The sequence below is a fragment of the Podarcis tiliguerta genome (assembly GCF_965153285.1).
Source record: "Podarcis tiliguerta genome assembly, chromosome: 3".
In the NCBI taxonomy this organism is placed as follows: domain Eukaryota; kingdom Metazoa; phylum Chordata; class Lepidosauria; order Squamata; family Lacertidae; genus Podarcis; species Podarcis tiliguerta.
Genome location: NC_139536.1, coordinates 10903011 through 10928809, shown reverse-complemented (window position 1 = coordinate 10928809; position 25799 = coordinate 10903011). Strand labels below are relative to the sequence as shown.

The 25799-nt window shown below is 46.7% G+C and overlaps 1 protein-coding gene across 6 annotated transcripts in view; it reads left to right on the top strand.

Annotated features, from left to right (window-relative positions):
• Positions 1 to 25799, top strand: part of CCDC85A (coiled-coil domain containing 85A) — a 155299-nt gene that overhangs the window by 19290 nt on the left and 110210 nt on the right. For 2 of the 6 annotated variants that reach the window (XM_083432689.1, XM_083432690.1), the window contains exon 3: positions 15009 to 15088. The exons of the other annotated variants lie outside the window; for them this stretch is intronic. In XM_083432689.1, coding sequence (XP_083288815.1) covers positions 15009 to 15046 — 38 coding nt within the window. In that variant the 3' untranslated portion in view covers positions 15047 to 15088. The remainder of the gene's footprint in view (positions 1 to 15008; positions 15089 to 25799) is intronic. 6 annotated transcript variants of the gene reach the window in all.

Here is a 25799-nt window from a genome sequence, read left to right as displayed (position 1 = left end):
AGCGCCGCAACCCCCTATTTGCTTTTGACTGGACTTGACCATCCAGGGGTCCTTTACCTTTACCAACATAGGCATAGCCGCCATGAAGGTCAACTTTTCTCACATGGACTGAATCCACAGCATCACAGAAAGGAACCTTATAAAAGACTTCTTTATAAATGGACTTCATGACGCGGAGCGTAAATTAATAATGCAGGGTTTTAAAGAATAAAAGCTTTACTGAGTTAAAATAAACTTCTTCATAAACAACATGGTTCCAAACAGTTTGACTGAGATTACATACTGACTCTTACTGAAATCTTACGGAGAGCACAAAAGAGAAACTGGCTGCTAAGTCACATGTCAGAGTGACTCAACAGTTAGCATTTAGGCCTGAACAACTTCAGTAGGCCCAAATGATTGTGCAGTCCCAGCACTTCCCAGCCTGCTTTGCTGCTTCTGCTCTCATGTGTCTTTGTCACATGATACTTCATGGACCATTGGCCGGATCCTGCAGGCTCTTCTTATATTCAAGTCAGTCCTTTGGGTCTATCCTGCACTGTAAAGTCTACGCATTTTCTGCGTGCCAAACAGATGCTCTGCTGATGAGCTTTGAGTTCACAGTGGGATTCCTGAAGGCAGACTTAGTTACAGATATACAGTGGTACCTCGGGTTACATACGCTTCAGGTTACAGACTCCGCTAACCCAGAAATATTACCTCGGGTTAAGAACTTTGCTTCAGGATGAGAACAGAAATTGTGTTCCGGTGGCGCTGCGGCAGCAGGAGGCCCCATTAGTTAAAGTGGTACCTCAGGTTAAGAACAGTTTCAGGTTAAGAACGGACCTCCAGAACGAATTAAGTACTTAACCCGAGGTAAATGTGGATCTATCCCATATGGGGATAAGCTCAGTGTCCTCTGTTGGCTGAAAGCCAACAGGGCATTTCTAGCTAAAAAGCTGCTCCAATGATGGAGGAAGTCAAAGAGAGAGTGTGCTGCGTGCCTTGTCCTTGTCTTGCCTTGTCCTTTTGTTACCTGAACAGGTAAGGTCACGGAGGAAGTCAAAGAGAGAGTGGGCTGTGTGGCTTGTCCTTTTGTTACCTGAACAGGTAAGGTCACGGCCACCTCTAGTCACATGCAAAGGAAGGATGTTCCAGCCAGGAGGAAACAGGAAGTTTTCGACTGGCTGGACCAAACATTCCCCCGCATGTCCACTCTAGGATAACAAGGAATGTTGCACTTGACTGCTTCTTATGTATCACATCCCACGCCTTGTCTGTTCCTCCTCCCAAGCTGTAACACATAGTAATGAACATGCCTGGCGTGACCTTATTCTTGTTGGTGTTCAGTTCCCCCTTCCTCCCTCTGCATTTATCTTGGAAAAGAGGAGGGACGATAGACACCTTCAAATATCTAAAGCAGGGGTCAGCAAGGTTTACCACGCCTGGGCTGGTTCGCGCTGGGGAAGCGAATCTCCACACCGTGTTGTTCTGGTTTAGCGCAGCATGTGGGAACTCGCCGAGCGGGCAGCTTGGTTCGGGGGTGGCTCATGGGCTGGTTAAATGACCCCCGTGGGCTGTTTGTGGCCCATGGGCCTTAGGTTGCCTATCCCTGATCTAAAGGGGAAGAGGGAACAAGCTTGTTTTGTCCTGCTCCGGCGGGTTGGACCTGAACCAATGGCTTCAAGTTACACAAAAGGAGATTCCGACCAAACATAAGGAAAAACCTTCTAACAGTAGGATCTGTTTGACAGTGGCAGTGTCTCCCTTGGGTGGCTGTGGACTCTCCTTCCTTGGAGGTTTTTAAGCAGAGGTTGGGCTGCCATCTGCCCTGGATTATTTGAGATTCCTGCATTGAAGGGGGTTGGAATAGATGACGCTTGGTGTTAAGTTGTGAGTGAACATATCAGATGACACAGTGATTCTTCAAAACAGCTCTTGTTTATTCAGAGGCCAGAACAGAACTGAACTGAAGGGTTCAGCCAGCCTGCTAATATAGAGTTCCACTACAACGCTACAGTAGCAACTTTCTGTAACTAGCCAATCACTGAATGTCACTTTCAATCCCCTATTTGCATATGTGGACCTGAGTGAAAACTATCTACAGTATCCCCCTGCTGGCCCAGGGTGAGAACTACAGTACATAACACCTGGTTTCAGTCTTTCCCCAGGCGGCTGTGTGGGATGTAGAAAGACATGATGTGCTCAATCCATATCACTTGCTTCCATTATTGGTGTAGGGCCAATGTGGTGTAGTGGTTAAGAGCGGTAGACTCATAATCTGGTGAACCAGGTTCGCTTCCCCGCTCCTCCACATGCAGCTGCTGGGTGACCTTGGGCCAGTCACACTTCTCTGAAGTCTCTCAGCCTCACTTACCTCACAGTGTGTTTGTTGTGGGGGAGGAAGGGAAAGGAGAATGTTAGTGGCTTTGAGACTCCTTAGGGTAGTGATAAAGCGGGATATCAAATCCAAACTCCTCCTCCTCTTCTAATTCTCTTCTCCAAAAAAACCATTATGTGGGTCTCTCTACTCTGGGATGATCCACAAAAACCAGGCGGGATGCTTCAGTACAGCTTAACAGGTATGAATTATTAGACCGTGTGTGCTCCCAAGGCATTCTTCAATAGTTTTATTCCAAACGTCTAATTTTATAACTCCTTTGTTTGACTGAGAACGTGGCTCCCTTTCCTTCCCATTTCTTTCTCCTTTTTGTTTTTGCATTTATGGGGAATATCAAAGGCTGTCGACTGCAACTTCTTGCTCCCCCTTGAGGTTCTTAATGAGCAAAAGCAAAAGTGCTGACTCTCTCTCTCTCTCTCTGGCACTGTAATGTTGGAGGTGTGATAGATCGGGAACGAGACGAGACCTTCAGAGCTCCGGCATTCATTTAAAAAGGGTAGCAGGGAGAAGAAAGGGAAATAAATGTGTGTGTTAAATGAGAGAGCTCCTAACGATTGGGAAGACCGGTTGCTGAACTTTCCATCCTTGGAGGTTTTTTTTTTTAAAAAAAATTATGTGATTTTCCAAAATGGACAAATGAAAAGAAAGAAAAAGAAAGAAAATAAACTTCCATCGAAAGATCATACAAATTCCACATATCGAGATTAATCTGAATCTCCTGACTCCCAGAGAGCCTGTGTGGTGTGGTGGTTAAGCGCGGTAGTCTCGTAATCTGGTGAACCGGGTTCGATTCCCTGCTCCTACACATGCAGCTGCTGGGTGACCTTGGGCCAGTCACACTTCTCTGAAGTCTCTCAGCCCCACTCACCTCACAGAGTGTTTGTTGTGGGGGAGGAAGGGAAAGGAGATTGTTAGCCGCTTTGAGACTCCTTAAAGGGAGTGAAAGGCGGGATATCAAATCCAAACTCTTCTTCTTCTCCCCCCCCATCCCATCCATGGGTCCGCCTAATTATATTTTCAACTGCATATCAATACTTCTCCAATTTTTCATCTTCCTAAATTATCTGTACTATTACATTGCAAGTGTATTTAGAATCCTGCTAATGCTTTGACCCGTTTGCAATGATTTTGTATATACATTATAAACATTTCCCTTTTTAATTTTTTTTAATTGTCTTCTTGGTTCCTGAGTTTCCCAGTTGATTTAGCCATTTCGGCAGAGTCCATCAACTTGATTTGCCATCCTTGGAGGTTTTTAAGCAGAGGTTGGACGGCCATCTGTCATGGATGCTTTAGCTGAGATTCCTGGCATTGGAGGGGGTTGGACTAGATGACCCTCAGGGTCCCTTCCAACTCTACAATTCTGTGATTCTATGAATACATGCTCTCCTGGACAGCAGGGTGCGGGAACTACAAGGGAATACAAGTGAGGTCTGCAACTAATTGTTGCAGTGCACCACCCCTCCTAAAAGGAGTCCATCTGTTCAGGGCTGCAGTCAGCTGTTCCCTCCGAGGGGGGCACTCACCTGTGCCCACAGACACCCACCCCACCTTTGTTTCACTTCTTGCAGCGAGAAGTTCCCTGTAACCTCACTTCTTGCAGCAAGGGAACCACCAGAAGGCCCACAGTGCTGGATCTCAGTGTCCGGGCTGGATGATGGGGGTGGAGACGCTCCTTCAAGTATACTGGACCGAGGCCGTTTAGGGCTTTAAAGGTCAGCACCAACACTTTGAATTGTGCTTGGCAACGTACTGGGAGCCAATGAAGATCTTCCAGGACCGGTGTTATATGGTCTCAGCGGCTGACCCCAGCCACCAGTCTAGCTGCCGCATTCTGGATTAGTTGTAGTTTCTGGGTCACCTTCAAAGGTAGCCCCATGTAGAGTGCATTGCAGTAGTCCAAACGAGAGATAAGCGGAGCATGCACCACTCTGGTGAGACAGTCCGCGGGCAGGTAGGGTCTCAGCCTGCGTACCAGATGGAGCTGGTAGACAGCTGCCCTGGATACAGAATTGACCTGCGCATCCATGGACAACTGTGAGTCCAAAATGACTCCCAGGCTGTACACCTGGTCCTTCAGGGGCACAGTTACCCCATTCAGGACCAGGGAGTCCTCCACACCAGCCTGCCCCCTGTCCCCTGAGACCAGTACTTCTGTCTTGATAAGACATAAGAACACAGGAGCCGTCTGGTCAAGCGTCCCGTTCTCACAGAGGAGCTCCAAGCTGAATACAATTCACATCATTACAGCAGGCTAACAATTCAAGGCTTGATCTGTAGTTAAACGTCTTGTAGTTGGATTTGTGATCTTGCCAGGGAACGTAGCCAACTGACTTAAATGGAGCAAAGCCCACTTAATAGACTGTATCCTTCGCTTTTAAAATAGGAAGCTGTTTTCTGGTGGGGTGGTTTGCCAGACACGGAGCACTCTGAGAAGACGAAATAGAGTGTTTCCCCTTGCAGTTAGCGATCTGTCACCACGCAGCCTCGGAATTTCTACTGAAAAAGCAGGTTTTCCAAGAACACTTGAGATTGCCAAAGGCTGCACAGTGCTCTTGTGAGAAGCCACATTTGCAGCACTTGAGCACGTTAAAAGGCAAAGTATATGTTTTCTGGGGGGGGGGGGGGGGGTTGGCCATCTGCAAAGATAGAAAAGAAAATAGAGAATAGCTTGTTCTCGTTGTCCTTGGGCCTTACTGGCATTTTTGACGCTCAGTGTCCTGATGATAGAACAGTAACCTTGTTTTCAGTGGGACTTCCATGTACATGTGCTTAGAATTGCAGTAGCCTGGTTGCCTTATGGCAGGGGTTGCCAGCACAGTACGCTCCTTAGGATGTGGATTACGCTTCCTGTCATTACTAACCATTGGCCATGCTGGCTGGTCCTCATGGGAATCGGAGTCCTGCAAATTCTGGAAGGCACCGCCAGTGTGGTGTAGTGGTTAAGAGCAGTGGACTCGTAATCTGGTGAACCGGGTTCGCTTCCCCGCTCTTCCACATGCAGCTGCTGGGTGACCTTGGGCCAGTCACTTCTCTGAAGTCTCTCAGCCCCACTCACCTCACAGAGTGTTTGTTGTGGGGGAGGAAGGGAAAGGAGAATGTTAGCCGCTTTGAGACTCCTGAAAGGGAGTGAAAGGCAGGATATCAAATCCAAACTCTTCTTCTTCTCTTCTTGGCTGTCTCAGCCATAATAATAATAACAAAAATAACTAACTAAATAAATAAATAAATAACTACATTTTTATTTATACCCCGCCCTCCCCGGCCAAGACCGGGCTCAGGACGGCTAACACCCAATATAAATACTGTAAAAACATTAAAAACAAAACAAAAAAACCAAACAGACAATGGATTAACATATAAGTTAGAATACAGTTTAACATGCAGCTTAAATTGCAGCCTCATTTTAGTGGTAGCCCATAGATCAAAGCCATAAGGGGAGAAAACGTCAAATATTCACCGGGGCCAACTATCCATGCTGGTCGTACATGGGCCAGCAAAAAGAGCCGAGGGGAAATTTATACACAAATCCCATCTAAGGGGTTCCATTTAATTAAAAAAAAATGGGGGGGGGGGAATTAGGCTGAGTCCAGCCCAAAGGCCAGGCGGAACAGCTCCGTCTTGAAGGCCCTGCAGAAAGATGTCAAATCCTGCAGGGTCCTGATCTCCTGCAGTAGGGCGTTCCACCAGGCCGGGGCCAGAGCTGAAAAGGCTCTGGCTCTAGTTGACAGCTTAATAGTCTAGTAAAGAGTGTTTGGCAGTGTTAGAAACTCAGATCTATAAACTAGGTGCCAAATGGCTCCCTCAACCAAGTTGTCAAAATGGAACGTCTTTAGAATTCTATCCGCTGTATTTCGTCTTCACAACTAGAGTGAATTTCTGGAACCAAAATGCTTTTTCTGTGCAGGAGCAGTCACTATTAAGAAAAACAGTTTGGAAGAGGCCAATATGTATGTATTTCTTCCTTAAGTTCTCAAAGCTCTTAACATAGCCCACTGTTGTCATCTGAACTAGCTCAATGTTCAAAGTCCATGAATTGGCTCCCAGTATGTTTCCAAGCACAAATCAAAATGGTGGTGCTGACATTTAAAGCCCTAAATGGCCTCGGTCCTGTATACCTGAAGGAGCGTCTCCACCCACATCATTCGACATGGACACTGAGGTCCAGTGCCAAAGGCCTTCTGGCTGTTCCCTCGCTGCGTGAAGTGAGGTTACAGAGAACCAGGCAGAGGGCCTTCTCGGTAGTGGCGCCTGCCCCGTGGAACGCCCTCCCACCAGATGTCAAGGCAATAAGCAACTATTTTATTTTTAAAAGACAACTTAAGGCAGCCCTGTTTAGGGAAGTTTCTAATGTTTGCTGCTGTATTGTTTTTAATATTCACTTGGAAGCTGCCCAAAGTAGCTGGGGAAAGCCAGCCAGTTGGGCGGGTATAAATAATAAATTATTACTATTATATTGACTGGGAGTGGCTGCCGAGACCATATAACACCGGTCTTGAATGACCTGCATTGGCTCCCAGTACGTTTCCGAGCACAATTCAAAGTGTTGGTGCTGACCTTTAAAGCCCTAAACGGCCTCGGTCCAGTATATCTGAAGGAGCGTCTCCACCCCCATCGTTCTGCCCGGACACTGAGGTCCAGCTCCGAGGGCCTTCTGGCGGTTCCCTCACTGCAAGAGGCCAAGTTACAGGGAACCAGGCAGAGGGCCTTCTCGGTAGTGGCGCCCACCCTGTGGAACGCCCCCCCCATCAGATGTCAAAGAGATAAACAACTACCTGACATTCAGAAGACATCTGAAGGCAGCCCTGTTCAGGGAAGTTTTTAATATGTGACATTTTAGTGTATTTTTCATCTTTGTTGGAAGCCACCCAGAGTGGCTGGGGAAACCCAGCCAGATGGGCGGGGTGCAAATAAATTATTATTATTATTATTATTATTATTATTATTATTATTATTATAACTGAGAATCAATCACAGTCAGTCCATCTTTAAAAAATAAGATTTTAGAGCCATCTTGCCCCAAAATGGCAACTAGACATAACGTTGGTTTAAGGAGCCATTTGGAGCTTAGCTTATATATCTGAGTTTCTAACACTGACCTGGAGATGTTGGGGATTGTACCTCCAATCTTTTTTAGCCCTTGACTTAGAAGAGACAGTCTACGTGGCTCCTCCTTATGCCTGCTCTGTACGTCCCCAGTTTCTCCTGTTTCTGAGCACCCTCTCCTGTGGCAGCTTTCCTGAGCAGCTGGACTTTACAGCTGGCTTGACAGCCAGGAAATGTTGCCTGCACATTCCGGCCTTGCCTGCACCGCCATCTGTTCCTTGGCATTCAAACCTGCCGGTTAACCTTGTTGTATCTGGTTCAGGAAGCACCAAATCAGTCCCGAGAACATTGCAAACGAATTGAGAGCTTGGCATCTGAAAGCCAAGGCAACCAAAGCCAGATTGGGCAAAGACCTTGAGCGCCATCCCGTGATATATGAAAGCGCTGGATTTCCCAGAGGCCCAGAAAAACTCATCACACATTTTTTGTTTTTTAAAGCCAGTGGAATCAAAGTATTCTCAGACTTGCTTGCTTCTTCAGACCCATCAGCATGGTGGACAAACCATACCTCCTCCTCCTTCTTGTAGCCGAGTAAGATTGTCTTCCAAAACAGGGTTTTACCAGTGAGTCCATAAGTGACTGTGGAGGCCAATTTTGGATCCATACGCCCTTCCACACTGGGGACATAGGTTTCAGCACTGGAGTTGATCATGGTGAGGGTTTGCCAAGCGTGCCTTCCTCTTAGCACGTTTCTCCCTTGTGTCCTGAGTTCGGACGTCTTCAAAGCCCACGACACCATTGGTAAAGGCTGTTCTCCAACTGGAGCGCCAGTGCTTCCCAGTTGTCGGTGTTTATACTACATTTTTTTAGATTTCCCTTGAGAGAGTCTTTAAACCTCTTTTGTTGACCACCAGCATTATGCTTTCCATTTTTAAGTTCGGAATAGAGTAGATTTCTTTGGAATGCAATGATCAGGCATCCGCACAACATGACCAGTCCAACGATGACCAGTCCAATGTATAGGGCACCATTGAAGTTTGAGACCCCAAGGTATGCCAACGTATAGAACTGGAAACAAGAATTTGTCACTTGATTTCTGCCCCCCCATACATATTTTTTTGTTTGTAAGCAGTTTTGGATGGGGTTTGCCTGGAAAAGCAGATGGGGGTTATCTCCACTGTCTTGTGGGTTATCTTTGGGGGAAGAAACAGCTAAGGAGTAAACCCTACACAAATTGGAGTTGGGTGCACAAACTCAATGGGGTTGAGGTCTCTCAGTCATCCAGTGTCTGCTGGGATGGGGCTCAGGACCCCCTGAAAAGCTTGAGGGGGCAGAGGAGTCCTGGTGGGATGTTGCCTCGGGCTGCGTTACATCAAGAGACGCCAGTGCGAATGTTGCGTCAGGTAGAGGCAAGGCTGGTCTCTGCTCCCTTGGAATACAGTGGTACCTCGGGTTAAGTACTTAATTCATTCCGGAGGTCCGTTCATAACCTGAAACTGTACTTAACCTGAAGCACCACTTTAGCTAATGGGGCCTCCCGCTGCCGCCACACGGTTTCTGTTCTCATCCTGAAGCAAAGTTCTTAACCCGAGGTACTATTTCTGAGTTAGCAGAATCTGTAACCTGAAGCGTATGTAACCCGAGGTACCAGTGTATCAGCACCTGCAATTCCTAATAAAGAAGCCTCTGGTTTTTTTTAAAAAAATAAAAGTTATATTAAACATTTTTTTTCCAGTTCATTATATATATATATATATATATATATATATATATCACTGCTCTTTTTTCTCAACATGCTGGAGACTCACTCATGCTGTATGTCAGTGTGGTGTAGTGGTTAAGAGCAGTAGTCTCGTAATCTGGTGAACCGGGTTCGCTTCCCTGCTCCTCTGCATGCAGCTGCTGGGTGACCTTGGGCTAGTCATACTTCTCTGAAGTCTCTCAGCCCCACTCACCTCACAGAGTGTTTGTTGTGGGGGAGGAAGGGAAAGGAGATTGTGAGCCGGTTTGAGACTCCTTCGGGTAGTGATAAAGCGGGATATCAAATCCAAACTCCTCTTCTTCTTCATGTCTGATTCTGCCTGGCTAGAAATCTGCTTCTTCCTTGCCTTGGTGGTGGGTAGACAGAGAGAGATGAAATGAACATTCATAGGTCCACCCACTTTTCCCACTGACCTCACCCGCCCCTGGTACACAGCTCTCAAAAGGAAACAGATGCCCTCACCTCTGTCACAACTGATGGTTGTTTGATCCAGAAAGACCTTTCTACTCAAAGCCTTTTCTCGAGGTCTGGCTGGACTCGGGGAGCAAGGCGCTCGGCTCGTATAACTCAGCTCTTTTTAAATAGCATACTGGCTTTCTCTTCGGTACAGTTAATGAAGTATAAAGCACGAGGTTGGCAGGGTTTTCTTGGAAATATAGCTGCGATTAGGGAGCCTGAGTGAGCAACACTGATTTTAATGCATAACTACATTAGTGTAATTCTTGGCAACCGCCGCTTACTTAACCTCTTCATTCCTTTAGGATTTATAAGGCACATTAATCACGGGCCTTCGCCTCCTCCTCTGTGCATAGACTGTAGGTTATTATTTAAGCTTTCCAACCGAAGAAATTGGAACGTTTTAGAACAGGGCTTCCCTGAAAGTGACAGGGATGAGGTGTTAGTAAAATTGCCCGTTTGTTTTTACTGCTCCTCTGCCTTTGATGGTGGCCTGATGCTTAAATGTGAACCTTTTCTAAAAGAAAATATGGACGGGATCCCTTGTCTCATGTACTTAATCCAGCCTTCACTGGGACCCAATAGCTTTTCTCTCTGTATAAGCGGTAGTTAAATCACAAAGTTTCCGATTAACCATAGTTTCTGCTTTGTCCAAACCAGGAAACAATGGTGATCAGATTTGGAACAAGCCAGGATATTAAACCAACTTCCAAGCTGTTGGGTTGAATGTCCTGGTTTGCTCCAAAGCTGGTAATTATAGTTCCCTGGTTCAGATGAAATGTGAATTGTGGTTAATTAATTAGAGGTTTTTGGGTTTAATTGCTGCTCACAGCAATGGGAGGAGTGAAGGGGCTGCATTCATGCCCATGCTTTGGCTTAATTAGTAAAGATATGATTGCCAGAACATGTCCTGGATGTGAATAAGATTATACAAGTGCACAATATTTTGCTCCAGAAGCATATTACCATGTTATGTTCAGCTGAACCCTTTTTGCTCCACGTTACAGCTCACAAAATATCCCTTTTGTGAGTTTGAAGTAGAATGCCCCTGTGCACAGCTCCAATTGGCTGGTATCCATGACATCAAACACCCACCTCCCCTGCATTGCAGGAGCAGTTTTACGACCCTCAAATAAGCATTGTTTTTACTGCAGTTTCAGTGCAATCAAGATCTCGGTGGATATGCAATTGTTAGAGAAAGGAAAGGTCTGACAGCATGGGAGAGAGTCGGTTTCATTGGCTTGTATTTCTTCCACTTACATTGTAATGTTGGGAGGAGGATGGTGAAAATTCTGCTGTAATAATAATAATAATAATAATAATAATAATAATAATTTATTATTTATACCCCGCCCATCTGGGTTTCCCCAGCCCCTCTGGGCGGCTTCCAAAAAAACACTAAAATACAATAACCTATTAAACATTAAACGCTTCCCTAAACAGGGCTGCCTTTAGATGTCTTCTAAAAGTTTGGTAGTTATTTTTCTCTTTGACATCTGGTGGGAGGGCTTTCCACAGGGCGGGTGCCACTACCGAGAAGGCCCTCTGCCTGGTTCCTTGTAACTTGGCTTCTCGCAGCGAGGGAACTGCCAGAAGGCCCTCAGCGCTGGACCTCAGTGTTTGGGCAGAACGATGGAGGTGGAGATGCTCCTTCAGGTGTACTGGACCAAGGCCGTTTAGGGCTTTATAGGTCAGCACCAACACTTTGAATTGTGCTCGGAAACGTACTGGGAGCCAGTGTAGGTCTTTCAAGACGCTCCCAGTCACCAGTCTAGCTGCCGCATTCTGTGGCTCCTTTATATATAATCATGCAATAATAAAGCGTTAATTATCCAAAATGCTTATATTTAGGTTTGCTCTCTCTCCCCCCCCCCCCATCTACTGTAGTGATTCAGTTTCTGGCTGGTAAGGGGATTAGGGAGAGTTAGTCCCAAACTGGACAGGGGAGATGCTGGGGATTGAACTTGAGACATTCTGCATTCAAAGCAGATGCTCTATCGCTGAGCTACGGCCCTTTCCCATCAGTGCTGCCCAACAGGGAAGATGAAGGAACTGACTGGCCAATAGGACGTGAGCACCACGAAAGTACCGGCTGTGCTTTCTCTCACCGCAGCAGAAGAACATGCTGTACAGATGGTTATTCTGCTATTTCATTGCACTCAAGGGTCCCAAAGCACATCTCTCTTTAGAGATTGGCAATAAAATGTTGCAGGCCCAGCTCTGGGTTGATTTTACCTATTGGTTTTAGAGAGAGGAAGCATTGCTTTAATTACTGCTCAAAGCTGAATTCAGCTCCTCTTCTGCCACCTCCAAATATGATCCCTTTTTTATTATGACAACAAGAGAGGCATTATGTTCAATTAGTCGGCTCGAAATAAACATTGACCAGGTGGTATTTGAATGGAAGTCTCTGTTGAAAAAGCATCAGATTGAATGCACCAGCTTTTTCCATGCTTGTGCTAAGGATTGGGCAAATTTGTTTGTTTGTTTTGGGTTTATGTCCCCTCCATTTGTCACAAGATCCCAGCAATAAACAAATGAAAACATGTTTTTAAAATGGCAGCGTAGAACATATCAACAGCTTGCTAGTTCAGAAAACAACAGCTGACCCACTAAGTTGAAAATGCTTGTAAGTTTTTAGCTGATACCTAAACCTGACTATCTTCTTGACTCATTTCACTCTGGGTTGAAAATTGGGTGATAATTGGCCTCAGCTGCCTTGGTGGCTGAAGTTCTTTGGGCAGTGGTTCTCAAACATTTTTCTTCGGACTGCACTTTTAGAATAAATGTTTGCCCATGCTACACCAAATTTTCATTGGAGAACTAAAGGAAAGAACTCCAAGCCATGTTTTTTTTCTTTACTTTTAAAAACAAAACAAAACACAGAGGACAACTACTTTATAATATGATCACGGGGCATCCAGAAAGTATAAAACAATGCAGCTACGTAAGAACATGTATCATCCCCAAAATAGAATTACAAATGAGCCTCTTACGTATGTACATTAAGTATATATACAAAATCATTGAGATGTTTATGCTTGCTTTTGCCAGGTAATCTCATTTATATTAGGTCTAATCCACAACTTAACACAAACAAACTCTCGTCTCCTCACCAGCACAAATAAGCCTTTCTCTTTTTCTGAACGTTCATATTTGTCAGAACTGAAAATCCCTCTTCACAGTATGTCATGGAGAACTGCAGAACAACAGCCAATGTTCTTGAAGAGAGGCATAGATATTGTTTCTGGTGGTATATTCCTACTGCACTGAAATGCTCAAATGTTTCTTTGATTGTCCTCAAACCTCCTTGCCATACTTGCCACCCTCTCCTGCCTCACCTGCTTGACATGCCACACCTTTTGAGAACCGCTGTCTTTGAGTCTGAGGAAGTGTGACCCTGTTGATTCTCCTAGATATCTCAGTTGACCATGGTGTCTGCCTAGATCAGTGGTGGCCAGACTTGGCCCTCCAGATGTTTTGGGACTACAACTCCCATCACCCCTAGCTAACAGGACTGGTGTTCAGGGATGATGGGAATTGTAGTCCCAAAACAGCTGGAGGGCCAGGTTTGGCCACCACTGGCCCTAGCTTGTCTTTGTGAGTTGTGGCTTGGAGACACCATGGCATTACTCCTACTTGGCTCCAGAGGGTGTGTGCCCTGACCCCTGTGGGGTGCCCTAGGGGCAGGCCTTTGTCCCCAATGCTATTTAATTAACATCTCTATAAAATCATGGGGGCGGGGTCCTTAGGAGATTTTGGGGCAAGGCGTCACCAGTATGCTGATGATGGCCACCTCTGTTACTTGGTGTCATCTAAATCATGAGAGGCCATGTACGTGCCTGAATGCTACTACTGTGACAGAATCCTAACAAACCTCTTTGGATGGCTGATTCTCAGGTCTAGGAACTGTCTACCTGTCCTGGATGGAAAGGCATTCTTTCTGAAGGAGCAGCTGCATCTTTTCGGGATGCTCCTTAGTCCATCTCCATCCCTAATGGCTCAGGTGATTGTAGTCACCTTTGTTGTTGTTTAGTCGTGTCCGACTCTTCGTGACCCCATGGACCAGAGCATGCCAGGCACTCCTGTCTTCCACTGCTTCCCGCAGTTTGGTCAAACTCATGCTGGTAGCTTCGAGAACACTATCCAACCATCTTGTCCTCTGTCGTCCCCTTCTCCTTGCGCCCTCCATCTTTCCCAACATCAGGGTCTTTTCCAGGGAGTCTCCTCTTCTCAGGAGGTGGCCAAAGTATTGGAGCCTCAGCTTCAGGATCTGTCCTTCCAGTGAGCACTCAGGGCTGGTTTCCTTCAGAATGGAGAGGTTTGATCTTCTTGCAGTCCATGGGACTCTGAAGCGTCTCCTCTAGCACTGTAGTCACCTTGGAGGGCTCATCACAAATTCAGGGCATCCATTGTGACTCTCCTTGGACTGGGAGAGCCTTGCTATAGTAGTTGCACCCAATTTGGCAGATGTGCACTGGCTGCCTGTTAGCTCCTGAGTCACGTTCAAGTTTTCGGTGATGACATTTAAAGCCCTAAACAACTTGGGACCAGGAGACCCAGGAGACTCCTTCCCCCCGTGCAAACCAAGACAATTTTTTGAAATTCTCTGAGGAGACCCTGCTGTTCATTCCGCAAATGTTACTTGTTGACAACATGGGCACATGTCTTCTTAGTGATAGCTCCCACCCTCTGGAATGCCCGCCTTTGGGGAATTCATGAGGTGGCGTCAGTCATGACCTTTAAACACCTCTTAAAAGCTTTCCTAGACCTCAGCTATTTAATTCTCTGTTTTGAACTTTGCTCAGCTGTCTCCGCAATACTTTATGCAGTTCTATTCTGGTTCTATCCAGTTTTTCGGAAGTTTTATAGACTTACCTTGTTTGCATTTCTATTGTTTTTATGGAAATCATTTAGGGATTTTTTTACAAAGTAGTATAGGGTTTTAACAAATAAGCAAGCTAACAAATAACTTCCAGAGAGGCTGCATTTCAAATCCAGAGTGCTTTTGTGATACCTGTGACCTATATCTTCCTCTGCATTTTTGACCTTCACACATTCTTCATTTGTGCTATTAGTTTCTCAGTTCATGTGGGGTGTTCGTGACCAGGGTGGTGAACAACTGGGTTCAGAAGGTCGCTGGGTGACTTTGGGCCAGTCAGTATTTCTCACTCTCTCTCTCTATATGTATATGGTGCTTCAGGTTAAGAACAGTTTCAGGTTAAGTACGGACCTCTGGAACGAATTAAGTACTTAACCCGAGTACCACTGTATATTGTACGCATCCTTGTAAAGTCAAATGCAACATCAAAGCATAGCGTTTTAAAGTATAGCATTCCAATGCGGTTTTTTGTTCCTAACCAGATCGCCTGCCACCAAGACCAAAGGCTCTGCAGTCTTAACTTAAACGGAGGAAGGTGAACGGAATCGGTGCCTCTCACCAGGTACAGGTTCTTAGCATCTTTTACTCTCTGTGGTGGGACTTTGGCGAGAGAGGAGACGAGAGCGCTGCTGCGGGAAATGTTGGCAGCCTCCACCCCCCACCCCCCGTTGCTTGTAGCAGAAGCAAACACTGGACACAGTGGAGATTGTTGGATAAAACCTGGCAGACTCTCAGCTTTGGGTGGCTGCCCTCTTTTCTCTGCTGCCAAGAGACATGCCTTCCATTTTAGAAACAAACTGGCAAAATAAATCCTGTTTCAGGCCCGCTCAGAGGGCTGGAGGCTCCGGGAAAAGATAGATAGCTGTATTTTGAAACTTGTTGCTATTTTGGAACCATTGTGACAAGCTGTTTTCGGATTGTTGGCGCTTCTAATTTATGAGTTCTGGCTGCATCCCTACCTCCCATTCTGGATCCCTGTGGCATGACAAGATTATCAGCGCTGCCGATTGGACATCTCTGCCCAGTGGATCGATCAACTCATGTTTTGGCGTCAGTAGTGTGATGGTGAGTTGGACCAGGATTCAACCGCCCGCCCCCAGGAAGCTTATGGGGAGCAGAGGGCAGTGCCATAGCTTGTGGGGGCACAGAGGTTGTTGTCCCATATAGGGATCTGTTGGACTTTATAGGGAATAAACCCAGACTGAAACCAATGGAAGATATAAGGAGCCAAGTTACGGATTGGTTACAATACCACCAGCTACACGAGATGTTAAAATTAGATTTAAAAAATGGGTTCTTACGATGCGCTACGATAATCTTTATTGTCATTGTCCCATACAGAACAACGAAATTGAAAAAAATCTACATCAGACATTCAAAACCAACAAGCCTGCTATCCCAGCCTGTTTAGCCCCCTAAAAACTCTGATACCCCAAAATTAAATACAATATACTCCCATAGAGACTACCTTACACTGCGTTTAAAACCAAAATCGCATTTGGATAGAAACTGTTTCTCAGGCGGCTAATCCTAGTCTTAATAACCCTGTACCTTCCAGATGGCAGAAGCTGAAAGAGATCATTTCCGGGGTGTGTACTATTCTGTGCTATCTCTGCAGCTTTGTTATAGCACCTGGAAACAGAGATTTGATCCAAGGTGGGAAGAGTGTACCCAATTATTCTCTCCGCAGTCTTTACTTCTTGGACCAAACCTCACTATTTGAAAGAGAATTATTGCAGAATACGGATAAACAATGGTCTAAAATGTATAATTTTTTGCTAGAATGAGAAACAAAAGATGAGCTAGTCAGCTACTCCGGTGACACACTGGACAATAGATATAGGACACAACATAGACTTAAATGTCTGGGAGAAATTTTGGAAAAATGATTTGAAATTTGCAGCGTGTTACACGTTGAAAGAGAATTCTATGAAAATGATTCACAGATGGTACTTAACTCAGAGTATGTTGGCTAAGATATATAGAACAGAATCAGATATGTGTTGAAAATGTAGAGGAATGGAGGGAACATTTTTTCATATGTGGTGGACATGTAAAAAGGTAAAAAACAAACAAACAGGGAGACGATCTGCAATGAGTTGAAAAAAATATTTAGAATAACCTTCCCCCAAAGACCGGAGTCGTTCCTGTTGGGAATAGTTCAGGCAGAAATTCCTGGGTGTCCAGAAAATGTATTTATGTCTGCAACAATGGCAGCTCGAATTTCGTTAGCACAAAACTGGAAAGTGACGGAGGTCCCAGGAAAGGAGGATTGGCAATTTAAGACGTTAGATTATGCAGAACTAGCAGGTTTAACACATAGAATAAGAGAGCAAGAAGAACATGTATTCAAAGCAGGGTGGAAAATATTTATTGAGTATATGGAAAATAACCGTATGCAGCTGAAAACTCTGGCAGTATTAAGATCAAAACCTCAACAGAGTAATTCATATTTGAGTGATGTAAGTGTGGAGAACTGATTAAAATGGTTAAAGTAAAAAAAATGCAGGAATGATAAGCAAAATGAACCATGGGAGGAGAAGGATGGAAGTCACTGGACATATAAAACTATGTAAAATGTTTAGTTTGAGATGTAAAATCGAAAATTCGATAAAAATTATTTATATGTATAAAAAAAAGAGGTTGTTGTCCTGGGTGCAAAATTGTTAGGGGCGCAAAATTTCAACAACCCGTGCTTCCTCAGTACAGCTGTATGCTTCCATTGCTGGGCTCTGTTGAAAACGACTTCTCCATATGAACCAGGAAGTGACATCTGCAGACAACAGAACAACTCTTCTTTTCTGTGGATATGGACACTGAATGTGCATCCACACTCTGCCTGTTTTCCTCCATCCGCACGGGCCTGGGCACTAGCAACCTGTGCTACACCACTGGTGGTGGGCTTGGTAGAACTTCGGTGCCCTGGCAGGGATCCCCATCAAGGATTTCTGCACTGGGCAGATGAGACCTTGAGCCAGCCTTCTAAATTTTCACAATGGCAGCGTGGCATCACTCTGGGCCACTGCGAGCAATTCAAATGGGCAGCTCTCAGTGGAGCAGGTGTGAATCTGCAATCTTATACACCAGTGACAGGGAACCTGTTTTTGTCCAGATGTTGCTTGGCTCCCACTTCAGATCTTCTCTGACCATTGGTCATGCCGGCTGGGGGATGATGGAGATGGGAGTCCAGCAATAGCCGTGGTTCCTCATCCCTACGCCATAAAGAGTGTTCTCCCTCATGGAGAGCACGTGTTGGGGTGGGGGCCGACGAGACACCTCACTGTTGCTAGGCAAAAGGTTTGGCCATTCTTTTAAGCAGGGGCGGGCTGTTACTGGGGAAATTTATATGTTGCCATTTATTGATTGACAGCCCTATTTGTTAAATACAATGCACGCAGCGGCGAACTTCCTCTTTTCGCTGCGTGCTTCGGATCACCCGCCCTCCCTTCCCTAATGTTAGGTTGTTTGCTTGACCTTGCTATGCCTGTCATGGGATGGTCTGCCGTTGGGGCAGGGGCCCGGTAGGAATTTTGTCCATTTGGCTGATTGGCTGGTGCCATTTGGTTTTTTGCCTACTGCGTAGCAAATCGTCACAACTTGTAAGGTTGCGGTTAGGCATTGGTTTGGGAATTGGTTGGTGGAGGGGTATGGATTTGGCTGTGCCTGCCCCTCCAAAATGCTGCTGCTGCTGCTTCAAGGGTTTTCCGTTAAAGGAACCCAGGGGCTCCCCATGCTTTTGTCCGAAACCCCCTGGAAAGGGGCTAGGGCCACACAAGTCCCTGGGAGCATTCTGGGGAGAGGTGAGGCATGGTTCCCAGTCCCGTCTCTCTCCCCAGGTGACTTACCCTTGCTGACTTTGCGGGGGGTGCGAATGTCAGAGCTGTCCCCGTGTGGGGTCAGTTAGTGCTACCAATCATAGAATCATAGAATCATAGAATCATAGAGTTGGAAGAGACCACAAGGGCCATCGAGTCCAACCCCCTGCCAAGCAGGAAACACCATCAGAGCACTCCTGACATATGGTTGTCAAGCCTCTGCTTAAAGACCTCCAAAGAAGGAGACTCCACCACACTCCTTGGCAGCAAATTCCACTGTCAAACAGCTCTTACTGTCAGGAAGTTCTTCCTAATGTTTAGGTGGAATCTTCTTTCTTGTAGTTTGGATCCATTGCTCCGTGTCCGCTTCTCTGGAGCAGCAGAAAACAACCTTTCTCCCTCCTCTATGTGACATCCTTTTATATGTTTGAACATGGCTATCATATCACCCCTTAACCTCCTCTTCTCCAGGCTAAACATGCCCAGCTCCCTTAGCCGTTCCTCATAAGGCATCGTTTCCAGGCCTTTGACCATTTTGGTTGCCCTCCTCTGGACACGTTCCAGTTTGTCAGTGTCCTTCTTGAACTGTGGTGCCCAGAACTGGACACAGTACTCCAAGTGAGGTCTGACCAGAGCAGAATACAGTGGCACTATTACTTCCCTTGCTTTAGATGCTATACTCCTATTGATGCAGCCCAGAATGCCTAAGCAACCACTCACATTGCTGTAATTTTAATAAAGTTGTGGCCAAAATTATGCCAAAAACCTTAAACAAAAATTAAGTGTCATTGTGTTTTTATTTGGGTTGTCTTGGGGACCTCGAGGCGCAAATGCCAGTGACCTCCAGGAGGAGAGATGCATAAGATTGCACTGAGAGTACCTGAGCAGCGTAACAAAAGCGCAGCATCCTCCTCAAATCTAAAAATAGATCAAAATGCCTGGGTGAATATAACAGGGCTTTGACAAAGAATGCAGCGCCTGACAAGTCTCCCTGAGGAGCAGGTTCCGCCTTCTGAGGAGCAGGCAGTGCCATCGAAAAGGCTCTTTCTTGCTTTCGCTCTGCCCCTTTTCGTAAATTAAAAGGAATATTCTTAAAGGACCGTCTTCCTTCGCACACCAGCTCCTCAATATGGGCTAGGACAATAGAGGCTGGCCCGTTATTTCTTTAATTAAATAATAACAACCTGCACTGAGGCGTTTCCTGCAAAGTTTGGGAAAATGGGAGGCAGGGATTTGCAGGATGCTTTGTTCTTCGTGATGTGTGTGTGTGATTTCTGGTGTCTCTCCAATGTCACCAGGGGAATGCTGGCTTTTTATTCAGAACTCCTCGAAACAGCTGTGCCTCCGCTGTTTCTGGAGAGGCACAATAGCTTCGGAAGTTGTGCCATCTTCACGGCGTATGCACCAGTTTCTTCTCTCCCAACCGTTTCCGCTGGTTAAATTCGCTTGGCAGGCTTTTGGGGTGCTGTGAAACAGAGAACATGGCGGTTAGACTGCTTGCGTGGGCAAACTACTACCACTAATAATAATAATAATAATAATAATAATAATAATAATAATAATAATTTTTTTTATTTATACCCTGCCCTTCCCGGTTTAAAAACAGGTCTCAGGGCAGCTAACAACAAATTTAAAACACTTAATTATAAAAGCAGCATAAAAATACAGTATAAAAACATGAATAACAATAAAATTCAAAAATCAATTAAATAATCCCCAGGGCTAGCTGGCTGAATTGGTCCTACTTGGGCCAGCAAGGAGGCCAGGGGAGAATTAGCTATGGGATCCCAGAGTGGGTAATCTTCATAGAAGGGGAGGGGGAGGGAAGAGAAGGGAAATAAAAGATCAGGCTGAATTCAAATTAAAGGCCAGGCGGAATAGCTCTGTCTTACAGGCCCGACGGAAGGAGGTTAAATCCTGAAGGGCCCTGGTCTCATGGGGCAGAGCACTCCACCAGGTCGGAGCCATCACTGAAAAGGCCCTGACCCTGGTGGAGGATAGTCTGACTTCCTTAGGGCCCAGGGTCTTTAAACTATGCATGATAACATCTTGTCTATGGGATCTGCACTGAGTGCCAATCTGCTTACCTTCTGTAGCTTCAGACCAGGTTACTGGGGGTGGGGTGGGATTCCCTCCTAAAGTCCCTATAATATCAGAAACCTGCTCCCACAGCAGTTCAGAAGATGGCTTTCAGTGGGGCTGCCCTTGTTTTGTGGAACAGCATCCCTATTAAGAAGAGACGTTTTTGTTCCAATGAGGTTTTTTAAAATAGTTGGGTGATTTTTTAAAATTTAATTTCTAGGTCTCTGACTTGGGTGTTTATTTGTGTTGCTTTTCAAACCCTTTTGTTGTTGTTGTGTGCTTGTAAATTGCCTTGAGACTTGACGTGAAAGGTGATTAATTCATAATAATAAAAGTTACGAACTCTGCATAGACAAAAGCTGGGTGAAGCCTGCCTCTGTGAAAAAGCTATTACAGTGGTACCCCGAGTTAAGTACTTAATTCGTTCTGGAGGTCCGTTCTTAACGTGAAACTGTTCTTAACATGAAGCACCACTTTAGCTAACGGGGCCTCCTGCTGCCGCCACGCCACAGGAGCACGATTTCTGTTCTCATCCTGAAGAAATAGTTCTTAACTATTTCTGGGTTAGCGGAGTCTGTAACCTGAAGCGTATGTAACCTGAAGCGTATGTAACCCGAGGTACCACTGTACATTGCTGTGGGTGCATTTCTAATGCCTGAAGTAACAAGGATCCTGAATATATTTTATATTGCAATTTTATGTTTCGACCACCCTGAGACCTGCAGGTGTAGGGTGGTATACAAATGATGATGATGATGATAGTAACAACACATATTGAGGGTCTGCAGCTGTCTAGGTGAATTTCATCGCAACCAAGCTGCTATGTACTGAGCTTGAATCCTAGAACAATAGGCAGGTAGGATCCTAGAAGGCCGCAACCTGATTGGTCTGCAGGAGCAGCCCAATCAGGCACCAGGAGGAAGTGAATCAGCAACCTGATTGGACTGTTCCTGCAGGCCAATCAGGCTCCAGGACGGGAGTTGAATCAGCCAATCACACGGGACCCATTGTGTAAATGATGTATATATAGCCAGAGGTTTTGCTGGAAAGCACTTACTCACTGTTTACCATGAGCTGAAATAAAGAGCATTAAATCAACACTCAACTCCGAGTATATTTCACAAGCACCCGATCCTGAGAGCTTGCAGTCGTGTCTTCTAATCGCATGCTTGCAACAAGAGCTGTGCTAGAATGTCAGCATGCTTCTCGGGCTGCTCAATGAAAGGCAGGTTTTGGATGGCTTCACCTGCTTGGCTTTTCGCTGTTTTGTGCTGTGATGATCTTCAGCGGTGGAAGCACAAATGCAAAAGCAGAGGACGCTGGGAAAAGTTAGCCAGGTGGCATTTGCTGCTTCTGAAAAGGCTGTTCCGCATGTTACACAGCAACCAATAAGACTTTGCAGAGTCCTCGCTACGCTGGAAGCCCCAACCAATCCTGAATTGTATTTTCAAATACAGTGGTACCCCGCAAGACGAATGCCTTGGAAGACGAAAAACTCGCAAGACGAAAGGGTTTTTCGTTTTCTGAGGTGCTTCGCAAGACGGCTTTTCCTAAGGGCTTGCTTCACTAGACGAAATGGCCCTGCCTCTCGTGTCATGGCGACGGTCACTGCACGCACGCTCGCTTCCCCGCTCCTCCGGCTCCCTCCCACCTTCCGGCTGACGGCCGACCTTCCAGCTGCCTGGCGCCGCTGCCCACCCCCCTCGCGCGCTCCCCTCAGAGAGCCGTTGCCACCAGCAGCCAGCGTTGCAGCCGGAGTCGCGCTCCTGAGCCCCGCCGCCCTCCAGCAGCCGCGTCGCGCGGTGGCCACAACGCACGGGTGAGTCTGAGGTACCGGCTGCGGCAGCTGCCCTGCTTCTCCCCCCCCCCGCTGTTGTTAGTGTTTAAATGCAGTGGTGCTTCGCAAGACGAAAAAACTCGCACAACGAAAAAACTCGCGGAATGAATTAATTTCATCTTGCGAGGCACCACTGTACCTTTCTGTTACATTCACACACAGCACTGTTTTACGACAGCCTCCCCCAGCTTAATGCTCTTCAGCTGCTGCTGGGCTACACTCCCCCCCCCTTGCTGGCTGGGGGTGAGGGGAGTTGGAAGTCCAAAACATCTGGCGGGTTGGGAAAGGGTGGTTTAGGTCTGTAATTCGTAAATCGGTCCTTGCGTGGCGAGTTCCCACCTCCCCCCATGGAAATAAAGACACGAGACACCAGAATTTGAGGTTAATGGGTCAAATTAGGCCACAACTTTATTGATTACAGGAATTGAGTGGTATTGGCTTAGGCATTGGTCCTATCAGCTAACCGGCTTCAGCCTGCTTGGTTGAAGACCGGCAAGGGTTAACCACCAGTAGGGGGAGTCCTGCTGATGCACATCAACTAGGAGCTCCCCCGGGGTCACCGATCGGGGGCGTGCTGTGGGCCCACACCTCCATAGGCTTAGGACGAGGCCACACCCTCCGGAATCCTTTACCGGACTACCCTTCGATATGGGGGAAGGTGATGGCGGTTCCTCCCCCCACCCTTTCCATCTGCATAACAATACCCCTACCAATGCCTAACCGCCAATCGAGCCAAGCTTGCCGCCAATACCCTCAAATTTGTAACCAATCCGTAATCCCTGACGCAATGTCATTCAGCCAAATGTCATTTCCAGCACCTGACAGATGCACGCCGTCATCTCTGTAGAGGGCCTCCTTGGCAAACTGGATATCAGGGTGGTCCGGGACCCGACCCCCCAGCGCCGCCACTCTACGCGCCACAGCATGTTCCAGGATCTTTCTGGCTCTATTTAATGCGATTGGGCAGCGACAATCCCTCCAAACCCGCCTCTCCAAAGGTGACGACCACAGTATGGTAATTCTGGGATAAGAGGCAAACAGTTCAGCTGGAGTGCGGCGAGGAAAGAGGGCGGTCCTCCGCCGCGCCAGCCCTAAATAAGGCAGGCCACGCCCCCCGTGCCAGCCGATTGGCTGGCCGGGGGAATGACACATCCAAGGATTCCCTTGTTATCACGGGGGCTGTGCGCCAGCCCCCGCGAGCGTGGGGAGGGGCATGAAGCCCGCAACCCCACCTCCTCTCCAGTTCGGAAGTGGCTTTGGCCTAGTATCAAGCCTGGCTTCCTGGTTCCGTGATGTTCCTGGGAGATGCTGGGCAGGCATTCACCCCATCTGTATTTGTGATATTCCATAATTTTGATGCATTGCTCAAGCTCCTTAAGAGGCTGGACAGGATGAGACAATGCAAGATAAACAAACCTCCTCTAATTCCTTTTCAAGACGGTCTTTTGTAATGCACCGAGAGCCAACGAAGATGTACAAAATACATTCTGCACGCAAATCGTTTGGGAAGCTCCAAAAGCTTTAGGAACAAAAGATAATGTTTCTGTCATCTCTGCCTTTGTTGCATTTCCACTTGTGTTTAAGGCTTTCTAAATACGTGCACATCTGGCAAAAGGAACCGAGCGGAAATCCCTTAGTATGTATATTGGTCATCAGACTAATCGCATTTAAAGGTCCGCTGGGCATCAGCAGAGGGCCAGAAGGCTGCCCCCCTGACACCATTATGAATTCCATGACCAAAGCCGCAATCCAAACAGCTTCTTTCTCATCCAGAAGAAGCAGCTGGAACAAGCCCAGTTTTTAAAGTGTTAACTTTCTCCCGCCGCACCTGAACTTTTATTGCGTCTCGGGCCTTGCACTCTAGGAGAGAAGGTGAAGATGGCAGAGGAAGCATTTTCTACAAGGGAAAATATTCGTTTCGGCTTACATTTTAACGCAAGCTTAATCTAATTCGCTCTTTCCAAAACAGAACAAAATCCAAAACGCACCTAGCCTTCAAAATCCACGCTCCTCTGGATTTTGCCATGCAGCTGTCTGTGTGCAAGAGAAAACGTGCAGAGAACTGTGTACATTAAGCAAAAAGCTTTCATGAAATGCACACGTAAGAGAAAATAACATGCAGAAATGCCTTCTAATAGGGAAAAACTGCTTGCGGTGAGGTAGATAAAGGGCAAAGGAACCCCTGACCATTAGGTCCAGTCGTGGCCGACTCTGGGGTTGCGACTCTCATCTCGCTTTATTGGCTGAGGGAGCCGGCGTACAGCTTCCGGGTCATGTGGCCAGCATGACTAAGCCGCTTCTGGCGAACCAGAGCAACGCATGGAAACACCGTTTACCTTCCCGCCGGAGTGGTACCTCTTTATCTACTTGCACTTTGACGTGCTTTTGAACTGCTGGGTTGGCAGGAGCAGGGACCGAGCAACGGGAGCTCACCCCATCGCGGGGATTCGAACCGCCGACCTTCTGATCGGCAGGCCCTGGGCTCTGTGGTTTAACCCACAGCGCCACCCACATCCCAGGTGAGGTAGATATAAGGCAACAATTTAATCCTAAAATGTCCGTGTTGGGAAAAATGAGCCCTAAAATGCTGCTGTGAATGTTTCTCAGGGGTTTTTTCCCATTTAAAAACTTGCAGAGGGCTGCAGCAGTGTGGTGAACTGAACATAAGATTGGTGGAAAATGAGAAAGCAAGAGAAGCTGAGATAGGGATGGGCACATCTGTCAATCTCTGGACTGTGGCACGGGGCTGTTTGAGCATGTCCATTGATCATGCACTGCAAAAGCATCTCTCTTCCCCGCCTCGGAACTCTGGTGTGTGGTTCCTTCTCGTGTCATCTCACTTCTCCCCGCATTTCCCTCCTGATAGCCCATACAAAACTGTGGGCGGAGTATTCCAACAGAGGATTCACCAAGGTGAAGATGCTTTGTGCAGGTGGAGATCGCCAGAGGACTTTCCTGGAATATCGTCCTGGATATCGTCAAAGGGATGTGCCAGGACGAAGATGCTTTTGAGGATAGCCACAACAATTTTGGGGGGGCCTGTGTGACGTTAACATATGAGAGTGCTGGAGGTGAAATAGTTAAACAGGTTACCCAATCAGAACCCAGGGGGTGGAGTCAGAGGGACTATAAAACCAGCTCTGGGAGGGGCGAAGGGAGGAGTTCGTTGGGAGTTGGGTGGTTGGTTGTGTAGGGCCATAGCAAACCCCCCAAAGGCCTTTCTTAGGAGAGATCCGTCAGGAGAACAAGACTGGCATTGATGGAACAGGCTCAAATGTTTATTATTCAAGGTTGTAAAGAGATAAGCAGACTCAGGAATGCACATTGCTGTGGTGTGGTGAGGCTGGTGAGGCCGTTGCAGGGAGGAAGGGAGGGCAAGCCCATGTAAGGACATAGGAAGTTGCTATAACTTTCGATTTCCCAGAATTCAGGTGGTTTTACAAGAAATCAGGTGGTATTGTATTCTGCAAATGTATAAAAAGGGGGCGCACCCTAACTGGGGTGTGCAGATTGCAAACTTATTGCTCTGTACCTTTGTC